We start from the raw sequence: 27,626 nt of genomic DNA, 5'->3' as shown, positions 1-27,626 counted from the left end.
TATCATATAATATAAAAATGCTTTTAGGTTTGACCATTCTCCCGAGAGTATGTGGTACCATCATCATTAGCAAATTCCTACGAGGGCAAAACTAGATTTAGTTTGGTTTGGATTTATCGTACACTGTAGACGTACGTGTTTAGTTCAGTTCAGTTAGTTGGAAAGTAAGTTTAGTTATCATAAAGTCATGATCGAAATTGGTTTTCGACAAAACTTGGATTGAACCATTTGGTTTCGGTCATAACTGAAATTTGATACATCGAGTTTGCAACAAAAACAACATGACTTGAAAAAAAATTGGTAACACCTCCCCTCTTTTATGTCTTTTTCTTGCACATGCAAATAAACATCACTAATCAATCATATATTCAGTTCACAGAAGCCAAAACACAAGCGAATAAACATCCAAATCATGTCTTGTAATATTTATATTCGTTCGATTCTTTCAGTTAATCGATAATAATAATCGAATTAATCAGGATTATTTTAGTTAGTCCAAACGGATCCGATAATTCAGTTTCGGTTAATTCGGTACGACGTTTTTTTATTTTGTTTTTCAGGCCCTGTTTAGTTTAGAAAATCGTCACTTTGAATCTTTCGACACCTAAATAAAGCATTAAATATATATGATTATTAAAACTAATTAAACAGTTATGGGAAAATCGTGAGACGAATCTTTTAAGCCCAATTAGTACGTGATTAGCCATAAAATGCTATAGTAACCAACATGTGCTAATGACGGATTAATTAGACTCAAAAGATTCGTTTCACGGTTTTCAAGCGGAATCTGAAATTTGTTTTTTGATTAGACTACGTTTAATATTTTAAATATGTGACCGTATGTATAGATGTGATGTTTTTAAAATCATTTTGAACACAGTATCAACTTAGGCCTTGTTTAGTTCTCAAATTTTTTTCAAAATAACATCACATTAAATTTTTGGACACTTAAATAAAGCACTAAACATAGATGAACCAAAAAACTAATTGCACAGTTATGGTAGAAATGTTAAGACGAATCTTTTGAGCCTAATTAGCCCATAATTACCTATAAGTGCTATAGTAACTAACGTATGCTAATGATGGATTAATTAAGCTCAAAAGATTCGTCTCGTGGTTTCCAGGCTAGCCGTGAAATTCATTTTTTTATTCATATCCGAAACCTCTTTCACCATTCAATCAAACATTTAATATGACACTTGTTCTAAGAAAATTTCACTCTAAACATCCCTTACCCTACTTGGCACCGTGGAGCCCAACCGAACCAGAATTTTAACCCACTATAATCCCAAAACAGAGAGAAAGGCAGGAGGGGACATCACGAAAGCGAAACCACGCGAGACGAGGGACGGGGGGCATCTCCTCCAAACCCTAGCCGCGCCGTGGGACGTGATCGCCGGCGGCGATGGCGATGGACGCGGAGCGGCGGCAGGCGGAGCTGATCGAGCAGTTCTCGGCACAGGCGGCCGCTCTCTCCTCGTCGGCGCCGCAGCTGGCGGCGCTCGTGCTCGAGGCCACGTCCCACCCGGCGCTCTTCGCCTTCTCCGAGCTCCTCTCCCTCCCCGCCCTCTCCAAGGTAAGGCGTGCCCGCTCCTCCCCCTCCCCCAGCCACCACCGGCCTGCGCCCGCGCGCATTTAGGGTTAGGGTTTGGGTTTGGGTGCCCCCCACCCCACCCCCCTCCCCTTCTGATTTCGATCTGATGTCGTGCGGCTGCTGCTTTTTTTTCGCTCGTTTTGCTGCAGCTCACGGGGACGCAGTATGCTTCGTCGCTGGACGTGCTCCGCCTCTTCGCCTACGGGACATTGAAGGACTACAAGAGTAAGATCACTCCCTCCCGTTGCGATTCACACATTATTACATCGCCCTTGCGGGCGTGTTTGTGTTGTCATGCGCCATATGTGTATGTGGGTGTAGTGCATTGTCCTTTTGTTGTGGATAAGGACTGTATGCCATGAGATAGCCGCTTAACATGGACCCTAACGTTGGCATGTGAGGGTAAGAGGGTTATATATTTGGAAACTCTGAGATGAGGGATTACAGTCATTTAGTGGTTAACAGCAATGCTAATAACATATTAGTTCACACATTTTTGTATTATACTATTATAGGTTAATTTCATTGGCGCCCTAATCAATCAATTGGCATTTGTCTTGTGGTTTATCTCATGAAATTATATGTGGAAACATTATATCGCATTTCCATGCTTGAAATCAGAATTTGAGCTGTGATGATTAATTTGCCTTTGACCCACCAATATGATCAGTGCTCATTGTGCTGTTTGTAGGTGGAGGTAAACATGACCTTGTTCGTTCTTGTTAGCGTTGCTTGCTTGTGGTTACTAGAATTTTCTGTTTTTTCTCACTGTCATGCCATTAAAATGGTTTGTTGTTTGTAGTATGCTCTGTTTTTGGTAATAACCGTAAGTGCAGAATGAAATATTTACTGTTCCATCAATTATTTTGTTCTTATTGTATGTGTAGGTAATTCTGGCACCCTCCCTGCATTGTTACCTGATCAAGTCCGGAAGCTGAAGCAACTCAGTGTGCTAACATTGGCTGAGTCAACCAAGGTGCCAATTCAAGCTGATACTGTCTAATTCATAGAGCAGTTCTCTGCATTTATTTTGTTCTGCATACATAACTACTAAGGGAGTGTTTTGATCCTTGTCAGTGGGGATTCTAGACTTGCATAATGAGGGGAGTCATTGGATAGTAATTAAAAATGCTAGCTTTCCCTGGCAATCTAGCCAATCAGTGTCAGAAAAAATCTTGTCGGTGGTGGGGAATTAAAATGGCTTTGCCTTCAGCTGCAAGCATGTGACAGTGAAGATGGCACCAAATATATTTGCTTTGTGCAGTTCATAAGCCCAAATGAGCAAGTCTGTATTAACCATGCTGAGCAAAGTTAACGTAAGAGCTAAATGTACCCTAACTCACCATTTGTTTTTTTTGATGTGGGTTAGTTCAAAACCGCGACTATTATCTTTTACCTGTAATATTGTCCTATGTTTTCTCTGTAGACAATTCTAAATGTTCTTGGTTCCTTTTTCTCGTTTCTTTATTCAGGTGCTACCGTATGATCAACTCATGCAAGAATTGGATGTTTCCAATGTAAGAGAACTTGAAGATTTCCTCATCAATGAGTGCATGTACTCGGTGAGAATTCATTTTCACCTTTGGCACTTAAGTCTACATATTTTTCTGTCTTTTGACCTCCCTAGCAAAAACCATGTCAATATGAATATATCTTCAATGAAGAGCTCTTGTAAGCTCTCTAGCATTTAGGATAATATGTTTGTTTCTTGATCTTGATACCAAAGAGAATTAATATTTCTAGCACCAAATCTTAATGTTTTAATTGCTTCCTTAGGGTATTGTCAGAGGCAAATTGGATCAGGTGCGGAGGTGTTTTGAGGTCAGATTCTTGCAGCCTACTCAATTCATGGATTAAATGTGTTGTCGGCAAATGGACTCTTATCTCGTTTCTTGTCTGTACTTGACAGGTACAATTTGCAACTGGAAGGGATCTTACACCTGATCAGCTGAACAACATGATAGATACATTGTCTGACTGGTGTGTATATTTAATTTAGAAATGATTGTTGCATCCCATCTCTATTTGTTCCAAGAAATTTTAATGTTTTCATTTAAATATGTTTTCCCTCATATCTAATCTTCAGAAAGTTCATTGAGGTTGTATGTCCTGGGAAGTGGGAACTGCAGCTGGGTTATTTTCTACTATGCTTATTTTTTCTGAACTCCATGTGTGTTGTCCTAAGTTACTATTATAGTTCCGATGGTTTCAACTTTTAAGTTTGCCAATCCATAGCTTTATGTTGTTAATATGAAATTGCTTCCCTGAATTGGTTAAAAATGAATAATCTCTATGAGGTTTTTCATTTAGACAATAGTATATATACATTGTTAAGTGATGGTATTGTGTTTTGACCCTTCATTAATTAATTTATATGTTCATGCTTTGACCTTTCCCTTCTAACCTATTCTATGCTGAACATTATGAAGTGCAAGTTAAGGGGACTGATGAAAATTTATTGGTACCAACTCATGCTGATTTGTATTGCACAGGTTGGGAACATCAGATAATTTGTTGCACCAGATCCAGGAGAAAATCAAGTGGGCTGATACAATGAGTGAAGTGAACAAGAAGCATCAGAAGGAGTTCGAAGACAAGGTAGAAGAAGCCAAAAAATCAATCAAGGTGAGTTGGATTAATTGAAGCATCAACTTAGTTTGCAGTTTCTCAGATACTGAATGATGAACACAACTTGCATCTGTTTTGTTTTCATAGAGAACATCAGCATTTTGCATAATTCTTATGATTTTTTTATGTTATGCCCATTCTTCTACTCACCTGTGTCCTTTTACCTATTTGCTCCATTTTTATTTTTATTATTAATTACTTTTTAAGTATTCATATAGTATTGAATAGTGGAATTGCCGGACCTCGTTTCTTACTTGATGGCAGAAGTTGAACAATTTAAACAGGCAGACATCGACTTACGGGGGCATGACGACTTTCTCTCTGAACCTGGAGGAATAATGGATTTTGAAGAGGACCGCATCCGACCAAAAAGGTAACATTTTTTTATTTGGAGCAGCCCATGTTATTTTTCGTACCTCAGATGTTTATATTTTTCTTTTAAAAAAATTAGGTCAGTTTGCTGATAATTTGTAAGGGACAGCTAGCTGGGTTATGCTGTCAAGTACCTTTTACTAGTGGAAACAAGTACTCACTCCGTCCCAAAAAAAACTTCATTTTTTGTTTATGTTTCCATTGACCATTTGTCTTATTTAAAAAAATTAAAAAAATTAGTTTTCCGTAAACTAGTATTCATGTTTTATCATCTAATAAAAATAAAAATGTTAATTGTAAAAAAATTTAAATAAGATGAGTCAAATATTATATCTAAAAACTGAAAAATGAACTTATTTTGGGACGGGACGGAGGGAATAATAGATATACAATTGCAGTTCATGCCATTATTTGGCTTAGGAAAACCTAGCTTTTTATTTTTTTATTTTTAGATGGGTTTCAACATGTTTAAAAATATGGATGTTTAATAATATTTTTATTTTTATATGGGTTTCACCAAGTTAACTAATTTAGTGGTTCTATGAAATTTCCTTATTACCACAACTAATCTGGGTAAAATTTGGATGCAGGAGGCGACAACCAATGGCATAGTTTCAATGAAGTCGTTGCTGCCTCCCCAATTGTGGAAGTGCTGACGCCTGCCTCGAGAGACATTTTGGCACTAGAGCTGAGGAAACTCCCCTCATCAATTATTTATGGTGCTTCCTTTTAAGCGAGTAACCATTATCAGTGTTTCCTCTAGAGAAAATACTCGTTTATGGTACGAGATGTAAGAAGATGATTCTTACCGTAGCATTTGTTTGCTGGTTAAGAAAAAAAACAGGTGGCTGGCTTAGCACTGTAAAGATTATGGTTCTGATAGTATTTTTCTAAAGGTATTTACTCTGTTTGCATATTGGTTGTGTTTGTGCCTGTGATTCATGAGCTGTGCTCATCGAGTTAAACCATCAAGCTTGTAATTACCAATCCAGATGATCCTCTGTGCACCACAAGTTTCATTCTCTACTTTGATTTGAACCCTATCTGCTCTCTTTTGCATTTTGCATAACTCAAAATACCTTGGGGCTTGAGAGTCTGGTAAAATGCTACTCCACTGGTTGTCAAGTGGCAGCTGTCGGTGTAGAAACATTGGAGCCGATAGTTTGGTTACACAAAATTGGAAGCACTATAGAATGGTTGTAACTTGTAAGGCAGACTTGAGAAAAATGTGATATTTTCAGATATCCGTTTCATTGAGAACACACGAATAGGGGAGAATTTAGAAAATTTACCATCAACTTTTTTACCACCCAATCCACATGTACTCTACAATATATCACTACGAAGGTTAATTAATCTATTTGGTACCACTTTCTCTATTTTTCATTTACTAGTAAAATACCCATTCGTTGCAATGGGCTTAAACAAAATTGGAAAGTTATAAAGATGCTCGATTGACCTATGCTTGTTTAAAGATTATAACTAACATGTAATTCCTCTTCTTGATTTTGTATTTAAACTTGAATTTTTTACCATGAAAAACGGACAGTTTTAAATATAGAGAGAAAACTGGACAGAAATAACACTATTATTTTATTTTATGAAGAATTTAACTATTTAGTTTCAAATTCTAAAGTAGATAAAATATATCATAAAAAGTAGAAACACAAGAGGAAACGACGATTTACCTGTCACGAACCGAAGTTAAGAAAGTCAAGACCGTCATCGCAGTTTCCTCAAGATATTGTAGCTAAGTTGTAATACATGTGTGTTCAAATATGGTTTTTTCGACAACAATTAATAGGAGGTGTAAAAAAACTCAACTTTTATACCATTTCTCGAATCGATGATCGGAGACCGTGCACGCGTTGGGTTCATCGAGTAGTGCAAAATAGACTTTAAGTTTGTATTAATCATAGTCTGGATGAATTGATAGTAATCGAATAAATTTGGATAGTTGGATATATATATTAATATCATCTATTTATTTAAGTAATAAAAAAATCGACGATCGGAGACCGTGGACGCGTAGGGTTCATCGAGTAGTACAAAATAGAGTTTAAGTTTATATTAATCAGAGTCTAGATGAATTGATAGCGATCAAATAAATTTGGAACGTCGAATTTTCATAGCTGTCATCTATTTAAGCAACAAAAAAGAGAAAAAAGAGATCGATTGCATCGATCTACCAGCCTCCTCAGCCAGTGGGCCACGCACACAATGGCATCGTCCTCGTTCCTGTCCACGACGCCAGGAGAAAACGACCCGATCGGCCCACGCGTGTCTGGTTGGTCCAAGCAGACGACGTACCAATATCGTAGGCAAACAAGGCCGGAAGAAAGCGCTCGGCCCACGTGCGGCGGCCCACGCGCGACTGATCGGCCCAGGTGGATGACGGACGGAAAATTCTGGCAGAATCATTATCGCTTTTTATAATAGTATAGATTTTATATTTCTTAATTTCATTTATATATTTTTTCAAGTTTGTGGAAATTTTTGCCCTTGACCCCACCTGTCAGATCCAAAGAGAGAATAGATCGTTCTATCCACGAACATATTGTCCACCAAGACTCAGTGTCGTTGTCGCCAGCGTCCCCTCCTCCACCGAGGCACCGACCCCGCCACCGTGATTTTCATTGGCGTAGCCCATGCCGGCAGTGCTCCACCAGCCCACCGTCACGCCGTCGAGCGCCGGTCTACGCCACCGCCGCTGCCGCCGAGCGCCAAATAGCGGGAAAGGCTAGTTGTAACCAGCGTGCAAAAAGTAGCTACAGTTATCTCTTTCTTTGACATCTAGAAAGCCATGAAAAAATTGATATCTTAACATCAATAATATGCAACTGAACCGATGCTCTCAGATTCACAATCTCGTTGTGCTATCTTCTGAGCAATCTAGTTGTGATGTGCAGCAATGCAAGGATGCATTCTTCCCTGAATCATTCAGACTTGAAGATATCAGATGGCTTCTTATGTGGTTTCAAGCAGAGCTCCATCGCATTGTAGGCTGAAGAGAAGATGGTGGCAAAGGTGTTGTTTTTATTTATTTAGTTAGTTTTTTAATTGCTTCCAAAATCAATTGATAGATGAGATGGTAGCACAAAGCAGATCATATTTTGTTCAATTGGAGATGCTGATGTGTATAATAGCAGCACTAGCTGTGTGCACTTTTTTGACAGCATGTATAGTGTACCCAATTGTTATACGTTGTTGCTCTAAAAAAATAGATTAAATTTTGACAGCATATAGCGGCAGCGGTGGCACAGGGTTACGGTAGGGGCGGTGGTGCACACTGGCGGCCGAGACTATGGTGCTCGACGGTGGTGGCGCAGACCGGTGCTTGGCGGCGGGGCAATAGGCCAGTGGAGCATTCGACGGTGTGGGAAACGCCGTGGCACTGTGGCACCGGGGTCAATGAAGGAGGAGATGCGGGAAGAATGATCGATCCAAGTAGAGAATATCTCTATGATCTGACAAGTGGGTCTAGGGGCAAAACTGTCATCAAGTCTAAAAAATTGTATAAATAAAATTAAAAAACATAAAATAGATGAAAAATAGAGAAAGTGATACTAAATAGACTAATTAACCTTTCTAGTGATATATTATAGAGCACATGCGTATTAGATGGTAAAAAAGTTGAGGCAAACAAATTTGATGCTAAATTCTCTAAATTCTCCGAATAGGGCAACCGTCCTCTCAAAAGGAAAGAAATAAACAAAGAAGAAATGAAAAGATGGTTGTCCTCTAAAATAAACAAGGCTATCACTAACCCTACATTAGATAGATCTAACACGATGTTCCCCTCATCCATTGCTTGCAGTTACTGAGGTTAGCATAGCTGCTCAGGTAAAAATTGCTGCCATCTACTCTGTAACAAGAGCACTTTTGGTTAAATGATTGAAACAAAAGAAATGTAACATAAAGAACTTATTGTAAAAATGAATACAACATGTGACACACAAGATGTTGCACTTGATCTGCACAATCAGTACAATCAGGTATTGAAAAAGAATTCAGGTTGCACATTATATGCTTATAATTCTAGACTGAGACATTTAGGGGCTGTTTGGATGACATACTTAATTTGTCTAAGATTGCCACAATATTTTAGCTAATTTGCCTAAGGTTTGGCTAACAAAAATAGAGTCACACTTTAGATAACATGTGATAAGTGTGTCACTTTTTTATGTCATTGATATGTGATTCATGTATATTGAAAATAAAATCTTGTCACAAGTATGGCACAAACCTAGATCAAATTTAGCTAATTTGAGGTGTGACAAACTTAGATAAGTTGTGGTAATCAAACCAAACAGTCCCTTACAGTCTCTTAGTGCCATAGTGCCAGTTCACTTATCGAAGAGAAAATCTACATCAGATTTCACGCCGCAGAATGGTTTGCAGCGTGCACTGACATTGTGCTCACATAGACAATATAAGGGCACAGCTCCTGAATCAGCGATCGCAGTCCACCCAGTTGAAACATGATTTTGCTCTCATTAAAATACTGAAATCAGTGATATTGACCATGCTGAAGGTGATTGTTTTTGTCAGTTGAATCCAGTGAGTACAAATGAAATTTTATGTTCATGGTTTACATAAACCATACACGCTGCAGTTTATGAGATAAGACTCATTTGAAAGTAAACCAAGATTCCACATCGATGATAATAACAGTGAGGATAAGTACGGAAAATACCATATTATAGGAAATAAGCAAGTCTAAGCCACAAATAGTGAACAAAAAAGGGTCAAAATATGTCACTTTCATATACTCCCTCCGTCTCAGATTATAAGGGATTTTGACTTTTTGTTTACAGCGGTTGACTGCTTGTCTTATTAAAAAAATTTGAACGTATTATTTATTTTTTTTATTATTTTCTTTATTATTAAAAGTAGTTTAAGTATTACTTATAATTTTTTATATTTACACTAATTTTTTAAATAAGACAAATGGTCAAAAATTATAAGTGAATAGTCAAAATCCCATATAATATGAGACAGAGGTAGAACTAAGTTTTCAGTCTAGGCCACAAACATGATTTTAACTTTGACTAGATTCATTAATCGATCAATGTATATGTATATAGTTTATACATATGTCTGGATGTAATTGTATTAGTATCCACAAACATGATTTTTATAGTGTTATTTGTCGTAACTTTTTATCATCAAATATATAGACAATAGATAGTAAATTTTAACACCAAAATTTAGTCAACTAAATAAATTGTCCAAATAAATCATTATTATTGTGAACAAAAATATTTTATTTGTGTTTAAAGTTTATGAATACATATGCATAAAATTTACGACTAGAAATATTTTATCTGCTGACCCACCAGCATGGCACACAACAAAAAAAAAGAATCATTAAAGTGGAACGTAATTTATCTTTAATTTTTCAAAAAATCCAAGTAGCAATATAATTAACATAAAAATAGAATTGTATTAGTGCTATAATTCTGTTTCTATTTTTTAAAAAGAAAACCAAATAGATATTTCACCTGAATATATGTTCTAGGGCAAATGACCTACTCACTCTAGCTTTTAATAGAATTTTAATTGATAATGCTATTATTTTTTTGGTGCATTGGTTTATTTGCTATAAAAAGTATAAAATCAGAGCCAGAGTAACGCAAAACATCTAATCCATATAAAGACAAGGATATCATGCCTAATTATATACATTTAAATTTATCTCCACCCCTTGCAACGCACGAGCATTTTTTTTTTCTAGTCTTACGTTATGAATCAGAGATAATATTATAAAGGGCATCAATGTTAATGGGATATAGTGCCCAAAATAGTGGGCAAAATGGGCCAAAATGCAATACCGCACAAATAAAGCGACTGATGACAAAACAGCAGGGCAGACGAAATGCCACATGCGCACATTGCTATAGGAAAATAGGCAAGAGTCCGTCAAATGTCGTTAGACATGGGGATTACCTGTGCCACTCGCATGATGCCCATGCAACATTCCCCAAAATTATGGATCATATGCGAGCAGCAGATAACATATTTACCTACCTAAATAGATCATTTTTAACACATCAAAAGCGTAGCCTGGGCAGGCTACTGATACTGACAGATATTTCCAGTAATTAAATCAGCACCTACGTTACTCTTCCGTTCACCTCTTGTGATGGAACCTAACCTTCAATAGGAACTGCATCTTCACCTGCCAATGATCATGAAAGGTAATGAACGAATTTACAATGAACAGAAGAAAAGGAAAAGAGTAGGTAGGGGTAACAATTTGTCTGAACCTGGGATGTATTGTAGACAATATACTCATTGTAGAGAAGCTCCGATGCTTTGATATTTGCTGGCACTGGCTTTCCGCATGGCACAACAACATCATCCCTCCATTTCGCAAACTCAGACTCCAGTGGCACAGTTCTGCCTAAGCCCTTGGTCGAGTGTTTCCCTCTTGGAGGTTTGTCCATGGACTAAAGCAGTAACCCAGTAAGTGTGGTGCTAAACCATGAAAAATGTAGGGGAAAAAAAACAAATAATGCTACTAGAGTTGCAACGAGTGCTGGAAGGCATTTATACATGCATAGGATACATGGGTGCATAAGAGTAAGACTACCATTTCATGGCTTAAGTCATAAAACAGTTACTACTATGTATTTCACGAACCTAAAAGCAAATAACTCATACCACCACCACCATGTGAGCCTGATATAGGCCCAGCCTACAAGTGTGAGCATCGTTGTCTAACAAATGGGCCCAACCTATGAGGTAAACAAAGGGCTTGTCATGTGCAAGGGAATAACCTGTAATGGAGTCATAAACCACAACAAAGGGCTTGTCAACCTCTTAATGAGGTTCTACTAGAATATGATGGTACCGCCATAACTATATTACGATGATACCGCCATAACTGCGAATCACGGAACGTGCACCGTAGGTGTCAAGGGCGTTGGCGCCCAAGACAGCAGGCCCTCGACTACAGAGGTCGTAGCTCGAGGAGGTAGATGTGTCGGGGATTTTTCTCGAGCGCGCAATGTTGAAAGAGCTAAGATTTAGAACAGCAGAAGAGAGATTAGGAATAGGCTGCTATTGCTTGATTCGTAAATTATCTTTATATAGGCATTTAGCCTGCTACTAAAAGAAACAAAATATCCTGCTACTAAAAGGAAAATGCTGATTTCCTAGATTGCCGCGATGGGTGCGGGCCCGTCGCTGGTAGTGTCGGCCCCGCATGACATCTCCCCACCCCACCCCCCTCGACGAGCAGCTCGTCCTCGAGCTGGAAGGTTAGATAGCGGTCGATGAAGCTGTCAAGACGTGGGTTCGCCCTTCCATTGGACTAGGATTTGGCGAACTCCTCGGGCAAGACACGAATGCATGTCGTTGACAACAGTGAGGATGCGGTAAGGCCTATAGAACCGTGGCTTCAGTTTGCCTGTGGTTGTGACGTTGAGGGAGGCCGGGGCGCGATGGCGAAGACGAAGCCATACCCAGTCGTCGACGTTAAAGCTGATGTCGCGGTGATTCTTGTCGTAATGCCGCTTGTAGATGGCCTGAGCTTGTTGAAGACGATAGCGGACGTCTGTGAGAAACTCGCCCTGTTCCGCCCTACTCTTGGCGACGACTGCCACCCGAGCATAGCCTGGCTCATATGAGTGGATGGCGGGAGTCACGGCCGTAGATGACCCGGAACGGTGTCCTTGAGTGTCGATTGAAGGGTCATGTTGTAAACGCATTCCACCCATAGCAGCCAACTAAGACACTGACAGGGACGGTCTCTAGTGAGGCAGCGGAGGAACATGACGATGACCTTGTTGATAGCTTCGATCTGCCCATCGGACTACGGGTGGAAGGCCGACGTCATATGTAACTTGGCGTCGATGATACGCATGAGCTCCCTCCAAAACAGGGAGGTGAACACTAGGTCCCTGTCCGAGACTATGGATTGCGGCACGCCATGGAGCCGATCTCGGTGAAGAACGCTTGGGCCACCGATTCCACTGAGTACAGGTGCGCTAGTGGTATGAAGTGGCAGTACTTGCTGAAGCGATCCACCACCGTGAGGATCATTGACTTGCGACCGACACGAGGCAGCGCTTCAATGAAATCAAGGCCAACGTCTGCCCAAACTGCGGTAGGTACCGTGAGTGGAAGGAGACCAGCCAAGTGTAGATGTTCAGACTTGTAGCGTTGGCAAGTGATGAACGTGCGGACATGGTCCTGAACAACCATGTGAAGGTTTGGCGAGTGGAAGTCACGTCTGAGTTGATGGAGCGTGCGCTGAACACCTTCATGGCCATCACCATGTATCGCGGCGATGATTTCCTGGAGTGGTGAAGCCGATGGGATGTAGAGGCGGCTGTCGTACATCACCATGTCGTCGATCAAGGCCCATGGGGCCCTGCACTGGTTGGCCCGCAACTCATACCAGAGTGCCATTAGTACGGGATCAGAGTCGTGGGCTTGACGCAAACGGTCCATGAAGTCAAACCACGGCCCGGAGATGGTGAGGAGCATGGGCTCGTCGATGTTGCGCCGCGAAAGGGCATCTACCAACATGTTGCTAGTGTCCACCTTGTACTCCACCGTGAAGTCAAAGCCAAGGGGCTTGCCCACCTAATGATGTTGGGGGATGGTGGCTAAGCGCTGATAAAGCAAGAATTTAAGACTAAAATGATCAGTTCGTACCAAAAAACAGCGGCCCCATAGATATGGTCTCCAATGGCAGATAGAGGACAAGGCCAATTAATTCCCGTTCATATGCCGCCAATGAACTGTGGCGATGCGCCACTAGCTGGCTGAAGAAGGCGACGGGATGGTGGTCTTGGATGAAAACTGCACCAAACCCATGGGTGGAGTCACACTTGACGAACGGCTTGGCGAAGTCAGGGAGGGCAAGGACTGGTGCAGTGGTGATGGTCGTCTTAAGGGTGTTGAAGGCAGCTCCCACCTCAGCTGACCAGGAAAAGCCCTCGCGCAGGAACGCGATGAGAGGTGCGGCGAGCCGGCGATCGTGCCAAAGTCCTTGACGAACTTGAGATAGTAGCCAGTCGGTGACAGCTTGAACCTTAGCCAGGTCAATGGCGACGCCCATGGCATAGATGACGTGGCCGAGGTAACTGATGGAGGTGACGACGCATTGGAGTGGAATGAGGAACGCCTGGAAGTTGATGCCAAGAACTAGGTCAATGGCGACGCCCATGGCATAGATGACGTGGCCGAGGTAACTGATGGAGGTGACGACGCATTGGAGTGGAATGAGGAACGCCTGGAAGTTGATGCCAAGAGCTAGGTCAATGGCGACGCCCATGGCATAGATGACGTGGCCGAGGTAACTGATGGAGGTGACGACGCATTGGAGTGGAATGAGGAACGCCTGGAAGTTGATACCAAGTTGTCAAGGGCGTCGGCGCCCAAGACAGCAGGCCCTCGACTACAGAGTTCGTAGCTCGAGTAGGTAGGGGCGCTAGGGATTTTTCCCAAAGCGCAATGGTGAAAGAGGTGAGATTTAGAATAGCAGAAGAGAGATTAGGAATAGGTTGTTATTGCTTGATATGTAAAGTGCATGGTACAGTTATTATATAGGAATTTAGCCTGCTACTAAAAGGAACAAACTATCCTGCTACTAAAAGGAAACAAACCCCTTAATTCTAGCTTTCCTTAGCATGCTAATTCCTAGATTGCATTCTAGCCACTAGGAAACACCAGTGGCTGATGTTGCGCATCTTCTGTTGAACCATGGGTGCAGGTCCACCACTGGTAGTGTCGGCCCCACATGATAGTAGGTAGCAAAGGTCTAGTGTTGAATAGTGTGGACTATAGGCCAATATTGTGCAGAGCACACAATGGGCGTATATTAACTAAGTCACAAAAGTTCCAGTGTCGATGGATTGAGGAACAGGAACACAGGCCATGGAACACTAGTTTTAAGAAATATGGTACATAGAGGGTACAATGTACACCTCTTCAGAACGCTCCTTTAAAGGATGGAACATGTCACAAGGATTTCCAGGAAAGTAGTCCAGAATGATGGAATATTTCTAAAAACTTTAGGGCTTAATAAACTGAATGGACTTTGGCATCATAGCAGCAAATAGTGGGCAACAAGGGAGCAATGAATTGTCATGAGGAGGTCAGTCCCACGTCCTACTGGTTCCTCGTTTTAGGACGACAATCCATCTGATTCAGGATGAAGTTCCACATAGTTCCCGTTCCATGTCCCAGGACAAAGTTCCCATTATTGAGGAACGAACTCACGTTACACATTCCCAGGATTCTTTTTATTTTTTTGATCTTTCTAAATAAATAATTTTATTACTAAAGAGTTGTTCTTTACCTAGGTTAACTAACTCAGATTCTCTTGTTTTTAGCGTGCATGTTTCCCAAACTGCTAAACAGTGTGTATTTTGCAAAAATTTTATATAAGAAAGTTGATTTCAAAAATCATAACAATCCATTTTTTATGTTTTTTATAACTAATAATTAATTAATCATATACTAATATGTTACTGTGTTTTCGGCACCGCTTATATAACCCACAAAAGAACAGGGCCTAAACCTCATGTGTAAATATTTTCACCATCTAAACCTTTTTTGCCACGCCACCCCGCCTGGCGTGGTAAAAAAAAGAGCAGGGTTGTCACACAACCGCCACTAGCATGACAGGAAGCATTGTCATGCCAACTACTCAACGTGGCAAGAAATTGCTGTCTTGCTATGCCAGATGGGATGGCATGACCAAAAGGTTTAGATGGTAAAAATATTTATCTAGGAGGTTTAGTAATAAAATTATGTATTAAAAATGTTTTAAAAGTAAAACATTATTCCATTCCCAGTGACAAAGGGCAGGATCAATGGTCATATTTCATAGCAAGGATAAAGATTCAAGTTAATGTTAGAATTAAATTTTTCCTTTCAATATTGAGAGTTTTTATATCTCACCGTGGCTTTCTTCAGTTCATACATGTCACCTAGAGCAACCTCAGAAAGAAGCATCAGACCAACTGGATTCTTCCTGTCCACGTAACAATATTGTGCACTTTTGCTTACCAAATCAGCAAAGTAGAGGCCTTTTCCGAACTGTTGAATGAAAAAAATAGCACAATTAAATTGACCCAATCTTTTAACAAATGCTACAGTGGCACAATATATAAAGTGAACAAAGAGCAAACCATATAGCCTGTCACGGGAGCCTCGGGAGGTGCTATTCTTAATCCTTGACTAAGAATTCCAACAAAATTTGTCAATCTTGAACCTACAAATTAAATTTAGAAATAATGGAATCATTCAAATAGTAGAAAAAAAAGGGTTACTTAGGGGGGCATTAAAGAGATCTTCAGTGCAATTAAGAAAATGTAGCATTTTAAAATAGTAACACCACACAGGTAAACCACACGAACAATTAGGAAGGAAAATAAGCATTTACAACTGTTGGATTGCCTGCGAACCCTCTTAGCACTCATGCGCTGCCATGGCAAATACAGTACATGGATAATAACTTTGATCTCAAACCTAGATTTTGGCACCAAATGCTGAGCACATAAAAAGTAGGAGAGATTCCAAAACTATTTAAGATAAACCTTTTCAAATAGCCACCTGGACAGATTACTTACCATGCCATAACAGCATCTTATTGTGGAGATTGTTCTTATATCTTGAGTACTTATTGAATTCTCCATCTCGATCAAGCAAAAAGACTTCCTCTAATTCCAGTGACCAGTCCTTCAAAAAAAATTAAAAGAAAACATGTCAATACCTATACAGAATTAAACAAAGAAATAATCATCTGTATTGCGCAATCTACACAAAAAAATTAAGTCTTTTGTATACACAAGAACCATGCCTTGTGGGTTGGAGCATGAGTGTTGAGAAGATACTTCTCAACTAGCTTGTAATCTTCAGTATCGTGAGGCAGTGGGGTAATGGCACATCGAAGTTTCTTGTACTTGTCATCAAGAGACTCGTCATCGTCACTATCGAAGCCAACAAGTTTAGAAGCGATTTCAATATCTTGCAGAGCTTCCAGCATTTTCACCTGCACCAAAGTTAGCAGCACAAGAAAAGATATGATCATAGTTAGAAAACAAGTACAGAAGTAACACAAGATTCAAGATAGCAGTTCATCGCTGGGCAATAAATTGATAGCATTGTATCTAAGGCAAGGAGACAAAATGTGAAGCAAACGAGAAGAAAACGAAGAATGTCATCGGTCAGTAGTAAGTCAACACTTTCTCTTTAATCTGTTATAACATCCTCTCAAATCTTCAAAAGAATGACCCAGAAAGAAAAGACCAAACAAAACGAGAGCCACTGAGAACTTGCATCATAATTATAAAGACAGTAGTGAGAAAACACATTTTTTTCACTTCAATAACATAGTTATATGACACAGAAAGAATAAATTTGTGTTCCCATGATTCCATTTGAGCGTTATGTAATTACCAGTCATGTATGATCTACAAATGAAATGGACTACTTTAATTTCAGCAATGATCATAGAAAACTTTTATTCTTTCACGAAAGCAATCCAAGTTGTAAGAATAGTCACACAATATCTTCCCAATATACAGGAATATAATTCAAGGCAATAAGCACATACTTTGACCATCAAATCATCCTCATCTCGTATTATATGAGGATGAATTGAAGGTATAAGAGTGAAAAACCGATTGCTTGCAGCAACAATCAAGCTCTCTCTAAGTGCCAATTCTTGATTGTCAGTGTTACCCAATAAATTCTGTATATCAGTTAATGCTTCAAAGCCTGCATGCAGTGCAGGCAAGAGAATCATGGCAAGTTTGAATTATAGATAGATCAACAAAATGAGTTCCACAAGGAGCAAAATATCACACCTTTCTGGATATTTTCCTTGCTTAGTTTACCAAGTGGCATCTCTGACATATTAATTTCAAATTCCAGCATAGCAGCCCTGCAATAAAATAATGTGAAATATCTTTTTTAATAATAGAAAACAAAACATGTGCACATGCAAAACCTGAAAATAGAACAGCAAAATTGCACCTGTATGTTTCAACATTAAAAAGCGTATTCATGAGATCCAGCAACTGGGGAGCAAGTGAACTTTTCATATTGTTAATGTCTTTCCGCTTTGGTCCTTGCCGAACACCGTAGTCCTGCAATACATGTAGCAAATCAGATTGAATTCACATAATCAACTAAAAAGGAATAAATCCTGCAGGTAAAAACATTTTCCTACAACATACTATGTCAAGTGGATAAAATTTCCCAGGCTGCTTTTGGAAATTTGTTTTTTGTTCCCATGCTTCCCAGGGGTTTCCAGTCTTCTCCAGAAACAATCTTCTAAATTCCTGAATAGCTTCGGTTTTTGACATCTCCTCCAACTTAGTGCCTCCAATTTTTTCATTCCCAACTCGTCCCCACTTCCGGAATACATAACAATCAGACCCATTATCCTCTTCAATGACCTGCAGTATATAGTAGCTTCACAGACCAAAAAAAAAAAAGGATACATGTTAAAAGATGAGGTAGGCACGTAGGGTCCTTGTTCTTTGCAATAGCCTAAAAGAAATTTAGCAACTCGTAATAGTACTGAAAGAAAAGGTTTAACCTTATTTTGACAGTGGTATGCTCTTAAACATAAATCTGACAGGAAAGGAAACAGAAATTTGCAAGCTCTGATATTCTGGTGCAGAGTGGCAGTACACAAGACATACTTAATCAGGTCAATGATGAATGTACATGAGACATCTATGGAATGGATGGACAACTAAAACTAAGTTGGGCTTGAACAAGAAACAAGGACTATGACTTGAGGGCCATGTGTAATGAAAACCAAACCAACCAGACCTCGTATACGAAATATACCTTGACAAAAATGGAAATCCTGAGTTTGACAAGAAATACTATGAGCAAAATCCTTACCTGTTCACACCTCGTGTCAGGTCAGACATGTTCAGGGTTGTATTGTATATGCTTTTTCCATCTTCAAGAATATGACATGTATCTTGCAAACCAGAGGACTCATGAACTGCACTTCGACCTTTAACTTTAACAGTAATTGTGCCTCCTTTTGTTGATTCCAATGCAGTCTCTACTTTATATAAATCAAATGGAAGCACTCTATTTTTCCTAATGCATTCTCCAAGGTAACCTTCTCGCAGAATTGGTATCTTCAACCTCCTGCAAATGAATTAATAAACATAAATATATTACACAGTAGTTCACAAAACAAATAGTCCAATATAACGCATAAAAGGATACAGACAAAATAAAAATGTGATACCTTGCTTTCCTGACTTCAGCATTCTCATTCTCAAGCTCACCACATAAAACCAAGCAGCTGCTATCTGCAATGCAAGACTTCCATGTGAAAAAGTGAAATAATACAAAAAGAAATTCACCAAACACTAAGAGCCTACCAACTCAAAGAATCAATGACCAAGTCATGAGACAGTCAATAATATCTGATGCATGAAAGAATACTGGCCCAATGCTCGTACATTGTTACAGAAATAGAAAGAAAGAGAGTCAGATTGATAACATGATAACATAAAATGATTCCCTGAGCATAAGCGACCTGTATCTCCCATAAAAAGAAACACGAGTTAGGCAATGTATTATCCTTATATTTTATAAACATCAGTTAGATTAGTAGTCTAAAAATTACACATACGTGAGAGCCAACCAATTCTGGGAGTTCTAGTGATGGCTTTTGGTCATGGGGTGGTGTCAGACCACCATAGTACAAAAAACAGGACAGGGCTGGCAGTTCAACCAGAAAAAGGCAGAATCACCATCCTCACCAGGTCGGTTTGCTTCAAAGACCAGCCATGTAGTTAAACCGGTGAGAACCAGGTGAACCAGACAGTTTATGAGTAAAACTGCTGAGCCGGAGTATGCTGAAACAGCAGTTTGTGAGATAAGACCACTAGCTGGGCCAAGACTAGAAAGGGCCACTTGGGTTGCTGGGTACATACTGCCGTTAAGTGAGAAAAGGGAGAAGGAAAGGATACCCAGGATGTTGGGTTGAAAGCTCGAGAATTTAACCATCCTATTCCTGCCAACTCAAGAACATTGATCTGTATGAAACATAGAATATAAATAAAGCCACCGGTTCAGCACTATCTGCTTGAACCGTTCAACTGCTGAGCCAGTGAACCAAGAGGTCGAAACGGATCGACGGCCAATCCGGCTTTTTACTATGCCTACCACTTGGTTCTCATTGAAGGGGTGAACTTATAGCTCCAATATCATACAAAATCAAATGAAAACGGTTCAAAATTCTGAAAAAGAAAATTCAGTTCTAGATAACATGAGGAAAAACCTTTGGTAACCGTGGCATTAAAGTTGGCACCAGCATCTCTCAACTTCTGTTTCCATCCATCCTACAGTAGTTGGATTACACGATTAGTTAGTGGAATGTACAAACTAAATAACAAGAAAAGAGAAAAGGTATAGCCCCAATATCTGAGCCAAGTATTAACTTCTGACATAATGTTAGCAGCAGAGAAGAAAAAACAAAAGAAAAGGGTATCTCATGCAAATAGCTGCAAACCTATGTTAAAACTTGATGCAAAAACAGCATGCTAGATCATATAATGCAATTTGACCCATTATTCAACACATGACATGAACTTAACATGAACCAAAGCACGTACATAGGGAAAAAACAATCCCTTCGTACCTCGCAATTTAAACAGTCGCTCTGCATATTCCATGGATTAATTCTTTTTGGAAATTAAAGATATAATTGAGGTACTCAAGGAATCAATGAACAAACTAAACTAGCTAGTTTCAAGGAATTGACTTAAGCAAACCAATATATAAAGCATATACAACTGACAATTTTCAGGCTTCATGTCAGAAAGCCACACAGTAAATATGCATAACTCACAGGAGAACCTGAGGATAACTGTACCAAAAAGTACAGAAAGATTACTTACAACCACATCTTTAGATTGTGCTACTATAGAAACTCTCAATTTATCCAATCCATCACCAACGGAAGACCGGTTTTGCTGAGTTGATTGGGACGAAGATTTCTCAGGTGACATTGGCGGAAGAACTCGTTCTGGTTTCTTAACCTTTTGAGACTTGAACCACTGCAAGATACATATTTGCTTACCTAACAGTGGAAACCAACCATTGTGAATATATTTGTTTGGGAAAGCAAGCTTAGGCATACCTTTGTAAGATAATCATTATCCATCTCATCAGGAATTTTCCACTTCTTTTTACTGCGAACAGGCTCTGTAGTAGAATAAGTACACTTGGACCACTCTGATACGTAACCACTGCAATGATATTGGCCACCATGATAGTAGAGGAAACTAGAACAGACTGGGCAATGACCCAATGCTCCAAAAAGCATCCCATCAGCACTGCCAGACGAGGAAGAAAGAGATGAGGTCTATGCAATCAATAACGTTTGTCTTGTTTGAAATATACACAAAACATTCATGCCTTACTTCAGAGATTGCTAGCTGCTACAAAAGGGCAAAAGGCAAAAAAAAGGGCTCATTATATAGGCTAAAACTGAAATGGAAGTCACAGACCACCTAGTAAAAAGTACAAAATTATAACTGAATTCTGGTTTACACGCCTGCTGCCTTACTTTAACCGAACTCATGTAGATAAATCTAACACAGCAGCTGAACAAAAAAAAAATAGTAAACAACAAAAACAAATATCTTAGGTACTGTTTAAATTTGAAATTACTCTATGCACATCAAATTTAAACAAATGTGAATTCATAAAAAATAAAAAAGGAATAGCTACTTTAAGGAAAAAATAAGATGGTACAGCTACTATTAAGGAAATAATAATAATAATAATAATAATAATAATAATAATTGTATATATGGAACAAGTTCCAAAAGAACCACAACAAAAGGCATAGAATTCCACTAAGAAACCAATATCACATCCTATAACCACGGAGTTACCACAAGGATTTCGGACTAGAAAGCAAGCAGAAAATAGATCTAGCAAAGAACATAGAAGATCAATTGGGGCATTGGGGGAAACTATCCCGACAATTCATACACCAGCACCATTTGTCATCATTTATAATTATCCTCTAGCAAATAGCACTACACAAGGACATATTATGTGCAGGATTCTTGGAGTGCAGTTTTTTTAAATGTCAACCTCATTAGATGGAATAGTGCAGGAAATTAAAAACCATTACACAAATAGCATGCAGCATTACCAACGATCCAATAGATGCCGCTCTGGCCCAGATGTATCTTGCCCATTAGCGTCGAGCATGTTCCTTAGTTCAGCAGTTGACACATGCTTCTTAAGTTCATCCTTCAATTTCCAAAGTGTGCCACTCTGCTCTTTAAGCTTTTCTTGAAGGTCAGTAGAACTAGCATTGGACTCACATGATACAACAACTTTCCCTTTATTTTGTGCGCCTTCTGATATACTCTTGTCTATCTTGGGAGCTTTACAGTCATGCATATCATTGTCACTATTCTTGCGCTTGGAACCCTTAGAAGTTGTTTGTTCTTGAAAACCATACAAATAAAACAAGTCAGATTACAAAGTGGACTAAAGAAAAAATTAATCTCCACATTTCATTACCTGTTTTAGGAGCATCTTTCTTGACAAGATCAAGAACAGCTCCTTTATCCTCATGTGACAGGACCTCCCAGCCTGTGAATTTCTCAACATTTGCAGCTGGGGACATCTCCAGAAAACAGCTGGTGTGGTACCAACCTTGCCCTTCAAGCTTAGATGAAACACGAACCTAGACAAAAAGAAAATATTACAGAAACAATTTAGAGTCAGCACAAGGACCACGTTTTTAAAATATAAGTTGCCCTATCACAGTTATATAATATTCATGTATCTTCAAAACATACATTATGAGCTAATTCATGTATCTTCAAAACATACATTATGAGCTAAGTGCATAAAAAATATCAAACATGTACCTCTGATCATCAAATGTTTCCTATCTAGAATTAACCACAGTAATTATTGTACTCCCTCCATCCCAAAATGAAGCTATTTCTACCATCCACCATTTGTCTCAAAATGAAGCTATTTCTCCACCTACCTCCTCACCTCAACCAATCGCAATCATTCTCCATTTATTTTTTTTCACCTACATTCTTTTCTCAACCAATCATAATTTTCATCTAATCATTCCCATATGCCTTCATAATCCTCATGCTCAACTCTAGAAATAGTTACATTTCAGGGCGGAGCGAGTAATTCCTTAGTACTCAACTAGGAGTCAGTAAATAAGAAAAATCAATATAATAAATATTCAGCATATTTTGGTTTATTGTGTCTTCGCCCTAGCAAGTGTGGTCCTTGGTTCTCTCGTGTTAGGGGCATGGGCCACGCCCATGCAATAGTTTAGGCATGATAAACTAGGAACAAGTAAACAAAGAGAGGAGATGATTATCTAGTTAGGAAAGAGATAACTAGAGATAGAGATTGGATTGGTTCCTACATCCTACAATGTTAGAGATTAGTTCTTTGAATGTGAAGTCAGTCCTCCCTATATATAAAGGGCCCCCATGAAATCTATTATCAATCGATCAATGAATCTCTATAGTCTATAGCTAACCCTAAGCATCAGAGCCTCTTTTAGCGAGTTTTTCTAGTTGGTGGTGCAAAACTACAAAGGAATTCATAAAGACTCTTGGAAGGAGCTAACTTGGTACATTATCTTGATTGCTTGGGAGCTATGGAAGCATCAGAATGCCTGTGTGTCCAATGGGGCTACTCCTACCATTTCGGTGGTTTTGCAAGCAGTGTCAAATGAGAGTAACTTGTGATGCTTAGCCGGCGCGCATGTGCTCCAAAAGTTGCTTAGTAAGAAGATGACCCCAACTGTCTAAGGACGGTAGGGAGGTCGTTTTTGGAAGTGTCTTAGTTGTGGGAAACGATGGGTTGTTTCCCTTTTTCTCCTTCCCTTTTTGTTTGTACATATGTTCGTTCTTAAGTTAAATGAAATGCAGCCCTCCTGTGTTTCTGAGAAAAGAATACATTTTGCAGCTAGCTTCATTTGACAAAGTAATTTAACATAAAATTCACAGTCCTAATGTTCGCTAATGGAATGTGGAACACTAACTAAAACCAAAAGGGGGAATTGGGGCCTTTAGGTTTTCTAGTTACTTGAAATCCCACTGCATAAGCTTGGGAATTATTTACAGGGATTAGCGTACAGAAAAGAATATTTGATGTCATTATGTAGCAGAACCATATATTGTCTAGATGTAAGTTTAGAAAATAAAAGAACACATGAATGACCTGGTCTGAATTTCGAATAGTACAGTATTTTTCACAGACATAACAATTTTCCTAAATAAATAAAGCAATAAAGAATATGCAGAAATTTCAAGAGTATAGTATTTTTCCAAGAGAGTAATTATAAGGAACAAGAAATATGTTACAATCCATCATTCATACACATTTGCATCAAGGTTCATTCAAGAAGGAAAAACTTCTGCTTATTTATGATTGTTAGCTGAATGCTTTTTTAAGACTGTAAAGTGTTAAACTGTAAGGTGTTGATCATCAAGAGGAGGTTATGTTCAAGACTATAATTTGAATAGCAACAAAGTACAAACACAAATCTCATGTGGCAACAAGCATAAACATCCTACCTTCAAGGGACTAATTAGAAAGCATGTATAAAATTGATTGATCAAAAGATACAGACCGTTCCTTTAGTAATCTTTTCACCACACCGCCTACAGGAAGTACGAGCAGATTTAGCAACCTCAATAGTGCATTTATCTGAAATAGCCCCTGCAGAACTTGCCATAGCTGGTGCACTTCCAACATAACTTCTGATCTTCTCTTGGTCATCCCATCTAAGTGTGTCTATTCCTTCAACATCATCAACACTAATTGGAAATGAAGAATTGACTATTTTTAATTATGTTGGATTTCCAATAGATATAATAAAGATGAATAAACTACGATACTTAAGCACAAAATTCATGTGAAGAGTAAAAGATGAAGTTGCATACAATTTTATCTGGTTTTTCTTACTGAGGATGCAACTGGCATGATTCCACATCTGAAAAAGAGAAAACAGGGCACTAACATTAAATGGAAGTGATCAATTCATAAACAAATAACCATCGTTTTCTTCGTCTGCACCTTGGAGAATCTACCATGACAAAAAAAAGGTTCCAACAAAGGTTTACAGATCTTTAAAGAAAAATAAATTACTACGGACAACACAGAAAAGGTGCAATGTTATACACGCTATACATATCATTCTCCATATTAAAAAAAACATGGTCAGGCCAATGCAAAAATAAAAAAGAATATGATCAAGTGAAAATAATTAGAGTGAAATAATTAGAGTGAGCCAGTGAAATAATTAGAGTGATCCAACCAAAAAGAAATTAAGCTTCAGCACCAAATGTGCAAGATAAACAATCAATAATACAAATAAGGATTCTCCTCCAAGTTTTAGCTTTCGTAATACAGTTAAGCACCTCTATTACGCATGCACCCACAAAACAATTACAATAGTAAATAAAAAAAAAGCTGCCAAAACAATATCTAGATTATAATTTGCAAACCACACATAACTCATAGGAACAAGAACAGATTAACGAACAAACTAAGGAGAAAATGGTTTCATTGGTATACCCCGTTGCCATGATAAACAAGATTCACGCAGTTAGTTTATCAAATAACTTAAGCAACACCAGTTAAATTGCATATATCAAAGTTTGCGCCCACAAGAGCACTCTCTCTATTCTTGTGTATAGAATGCATGATAGGATCAGAAACAGCAATAAACCCAATGCTGGGATTGACAGATTATGCAACAAATCTGCATAGCACAAAACCAAATGCATCAAGAATTCCAAGATCGATTCGATCATGACCGAAATCATGAGAAATCACCCAAAGAAACAGATTTTTTTTCGCGCATCGAGATGAAAACCAATCACCCATCAAAGCAGAAAATTATTATGGTAAATGCCCACAAAACCGACATCCGCAATGCACATCAAGATAAAAAACGATCCCACATCAAATCAAACCAGAAGATACAACCAGTTCGTATTCATCCAATGTGCCTCTGTGTGTACAAAACAACCCAAAAAAACCCCAAGAGCACTAAGCCATACCAAAACCCTACCCTCCCAAATCCTAAATAAAGATTAAAGAAAGATTCATCAATGGAATGAAGAAAAACTGCTGGCGATGAGAGCGGTGGAGGGGAGGGGATACGGTTACGGACGGGCATGAATCCGTCGAACTGGGTGGCCTGGACCATCTTGCCGAGCCGGAGCTGGTCCTTGCCGATGGGGGACCTGCACGACTTGCAGGAGGAGCGTCCGGACTTGGCGTACTCCGCCTTCCAGGGTTTCGGCGGCGCCGCCATTCCGCCAGCCGGTGCAGGCGTGCGGCTAGTGCCCTCTTCTTCCCTTCCTTCTACAGCTTCTTCTTCTTGGCTTCTTTTAGGGGCAGGAGACTGCAATGACAAAGAGAGGAAAGAAAGGGGAGGGATATTTAATTATTTGCCACTATAGCATTTGGCAACTCTCTAAATGTCACTCTTACAAATGTATTTACATATATGCCATTGGTGAGAGAAGTTAAACTAATAAATTACCATTTTTGCACACTTGGAGCGACAACTCAGCATGCCAACATAGACCAATGACGCAAAATTACCAAACTACCCCTTTTATTCTGATTAACATAGATAGCAGTATAGCACAGCATAACACCGATGTAATTATGGAAAAATGCTACAGCACAGCACAGGATCCAAATAAATAACAAGTACATAACAGTACATACTATCTCATTGGCAACACCAATATTTTTTAGCATTTGGCCTTTACAGTAGACCACATATTGCCCAGTTGATCATTTAGTTTTAACAAATGGCCTAGAGCCAAAACAATGGCCACTGAGGCAGTAAGGTTACAGCACAGTGAATGATATTGGAACACATCAATGATGATGAGAAATTGGATAGCAATCGTTCGTGTGTAATAGCTATCATGCATCAGCATGGAATTTAGCCCCAAAACAAGCAAAAAAAAATCCAGCTCAAAAGGTTCCATCCCACTTGTGCAACTGCTCTGAGTCACAAGGAACAAATTAGAAGGCATCTTGGTCCCACAGGAGAGGCTAGTCAACAGTCACTAATTCAAAGTTCACAAGAAGACAGACTAGACACCATTCAAGCAAAAATAAATTGTGTGGAGTAGTTAATTAAATATCTACTGCCTAAAGTTGTATGGCGTGCCTATGTTACATCATAGAAAGAACAACCACCGGTGTGTGGATATATGCATAAGTAAAGAGGTAAAATGGAAGGATGACAAGAAGGCCATCCAATGCCGATTGCTGGATTCTAGTCAAATGGTTTTGTAATAGAGCTATTGCAGGGATGCAGGATGCTGGTTGATTTACTTATGATTACACCGGGCGACGTCGGCGGCGGGAGGCAACGGCGGCCGGGCAGGCAGCCGACCCGATGGGGACCGAGCCGAGCCGGCGGGAGGCGACGGCGTCCGACGACCGAGCTGACGGGAGGCGATGGCGTCCGGGCGGCCGAGCCGGCGAAAGCGGCCGGCCGTCCCGAGGCGGCAGCCGACAGGAGACGACGGCAGTCAGGCGGCGTCAACGGCGGGAGGCGAAGGCGACTGGGCGGCCGAGCCAGCGGGAGGCGACGACGACTGGCCGACGAGGCTTCGGCGGCGGCGGGAGGAACTGGCGGCGGCGACCTAGGGTTACCACGTTGAGGCCGATCCGGATGGGGCTGGCTGGATCCAGCTGTTTTTGTTTTTTTACCACAGAGGTAGTTCGGTAATTTCGGATCATTTATTCAACTTCGACATATTTATAAACATATTTGATTTGCAAGAGTGGCCTTTGGAGAGTTTTCAAATGATATAGTGTCAAATAGTTAAATATCCTGAAAAGGGCAGGAGGTGTCAAGATAGTTAAGGGAAAAAAAGAATTCATCCAAATGTTCAATATATAAAGGATTATTTACCTAGAGGATGTTTTGAAAAAAGTTTAAAAAGAATCTTATCTACCCCTTATTAAATACATGTAGGCATAT

General features: G+C 39.5%; 2 protein-coding genes across 5 annotated transcripts; one reads left to right on the top strand and one right to left on the bottom strand.

The window, feature by feature from the left end:
- The first annotated feature begins 1,276 nt into the window (after nucleotides 1–1,276).
- On the top strand, nucleotides 1,277–5,508 carry LOC102714024 (COP9 signalosome complex subunit 7). Of its 3 annotated transcripts, none has more exons than XM_015839311.2 (9): nucleotides 1,277–1,576; nucleotides 1,744–1,819; nucleotides 2,482–2,570; nucleotides 3,067–3,156; nucleotides 3,371–3,415; nucleotides 3,504–3,574; nucleotides 4,087–4,219; nucleotides 4,490–4,595; nucleotides 5,185–5,508. In XM_015839311.2, exons 1-8 carry the CDS (start codon nucleotides 1,406–1,408, stop codon nucleotides 4,559–4,561), a joined length of 747 nt encoding a protein of 248 aa, XP_015694797.1. In that variant the 5' UTR covers nucleotides 1,277–1,405; the 3' UTR covers nucleotides 4,562–4,595; nucleotides 5,185–5,508. The 3 variants fall into 3 exon arrangements, with proteins under 3 accessions (XP_015694797.1, XP_006657716.1, XP_006657715.1); XM_006657653.3 differs by having other exon boundaries at nucleotides 1,278–1,576; nucleotides 4,487–4,595; XM_006657652.3 differs by having other exon boundaries at nucleotides 1,287–1,576; nucleotides 4,507–4,595.
- A 4,980-nt stretch (nucleotides 5,509–10,488) lies between these two features.
- Nucleotides 10,489–27,352, bottom strand: LOC102713752 (poly [ADP-ribose] polymerase 1). Of its 2 annotated transcripts, XM_006657651.3 has the most exons (21): nucleotides 26,972–27,352; nucleotides 25,785–26,018; nucleotides 24,550–24,599; nucleotides 24,237–24,423; nucleotides 22,142–22,307; nucleotides 21,765–22,065; nucleotides 20,739–20,934; nucleotides 20,497–20,655; nucleotides 19,878–19,938; nucleotides 18,837–18,900; nucleotides 18,476–18,733; nucleotides 17,797–18,034; nucleotides 17,594–17,706; nucleotides 17,425–17,501; nucleotides 17,172–17,335; nucleotides 16,416–16,607; nucleotides 16,186–16,294; nucleotides 15,745–15,827; nucleotides 15,515–15,652; nucleotides 10,864–11,046; nucleotides 10,489–10,775 (listed from the first exon to the last, which is right to left on the bottom strand). In XM_006657651.3, the coding sequence occupies exons 2-21, from the start codon at nucleotides 25,926–25,928 to the stop codon at nucleotides 10,728–10,730; spliced, it is 2,931 nt and encodes a 976-aa protein (XP_006657714.2). In that variant the 5' UTR covers nucleotides 25,929–26,018; nucleotides 26,972–27,352; the 3' UTR covers nucleotides 10,489–10,727. The 2 variants fall into 2 exon arrangements, with proteins under 2 accessions (XP_006657714.2, XP_015695279.2); XM_015839793.2 differs by lacking the exon at nucleotides 26,972–27,352 and having other exon boundaries at nucleotides 25,775–25,843.
- Between the last annotated feature and the right edge of the window lie 274 nt (nucleotides 27,353–27,626).

The sequence above is a fragment of the Oryza brachyantha genome, chromosome 7 (assembly GCF_000231095.2).
Source record: "Oryza brachyantha chromosome 7, ObraRS2, whole genome shotgun sequence".
Taxonomy (NCBI): Eukaryota; Viridiplantae; Streptophyta; class Magnoliopsida; order Poales; family Poaceae; genus Oryza; species Oryza brachyantha.
The sequence above is the reverse complement of the archived record's forward strand: the minus strand, read 5'-3'. Positions and strand labels throughout refer to the sequence as shown.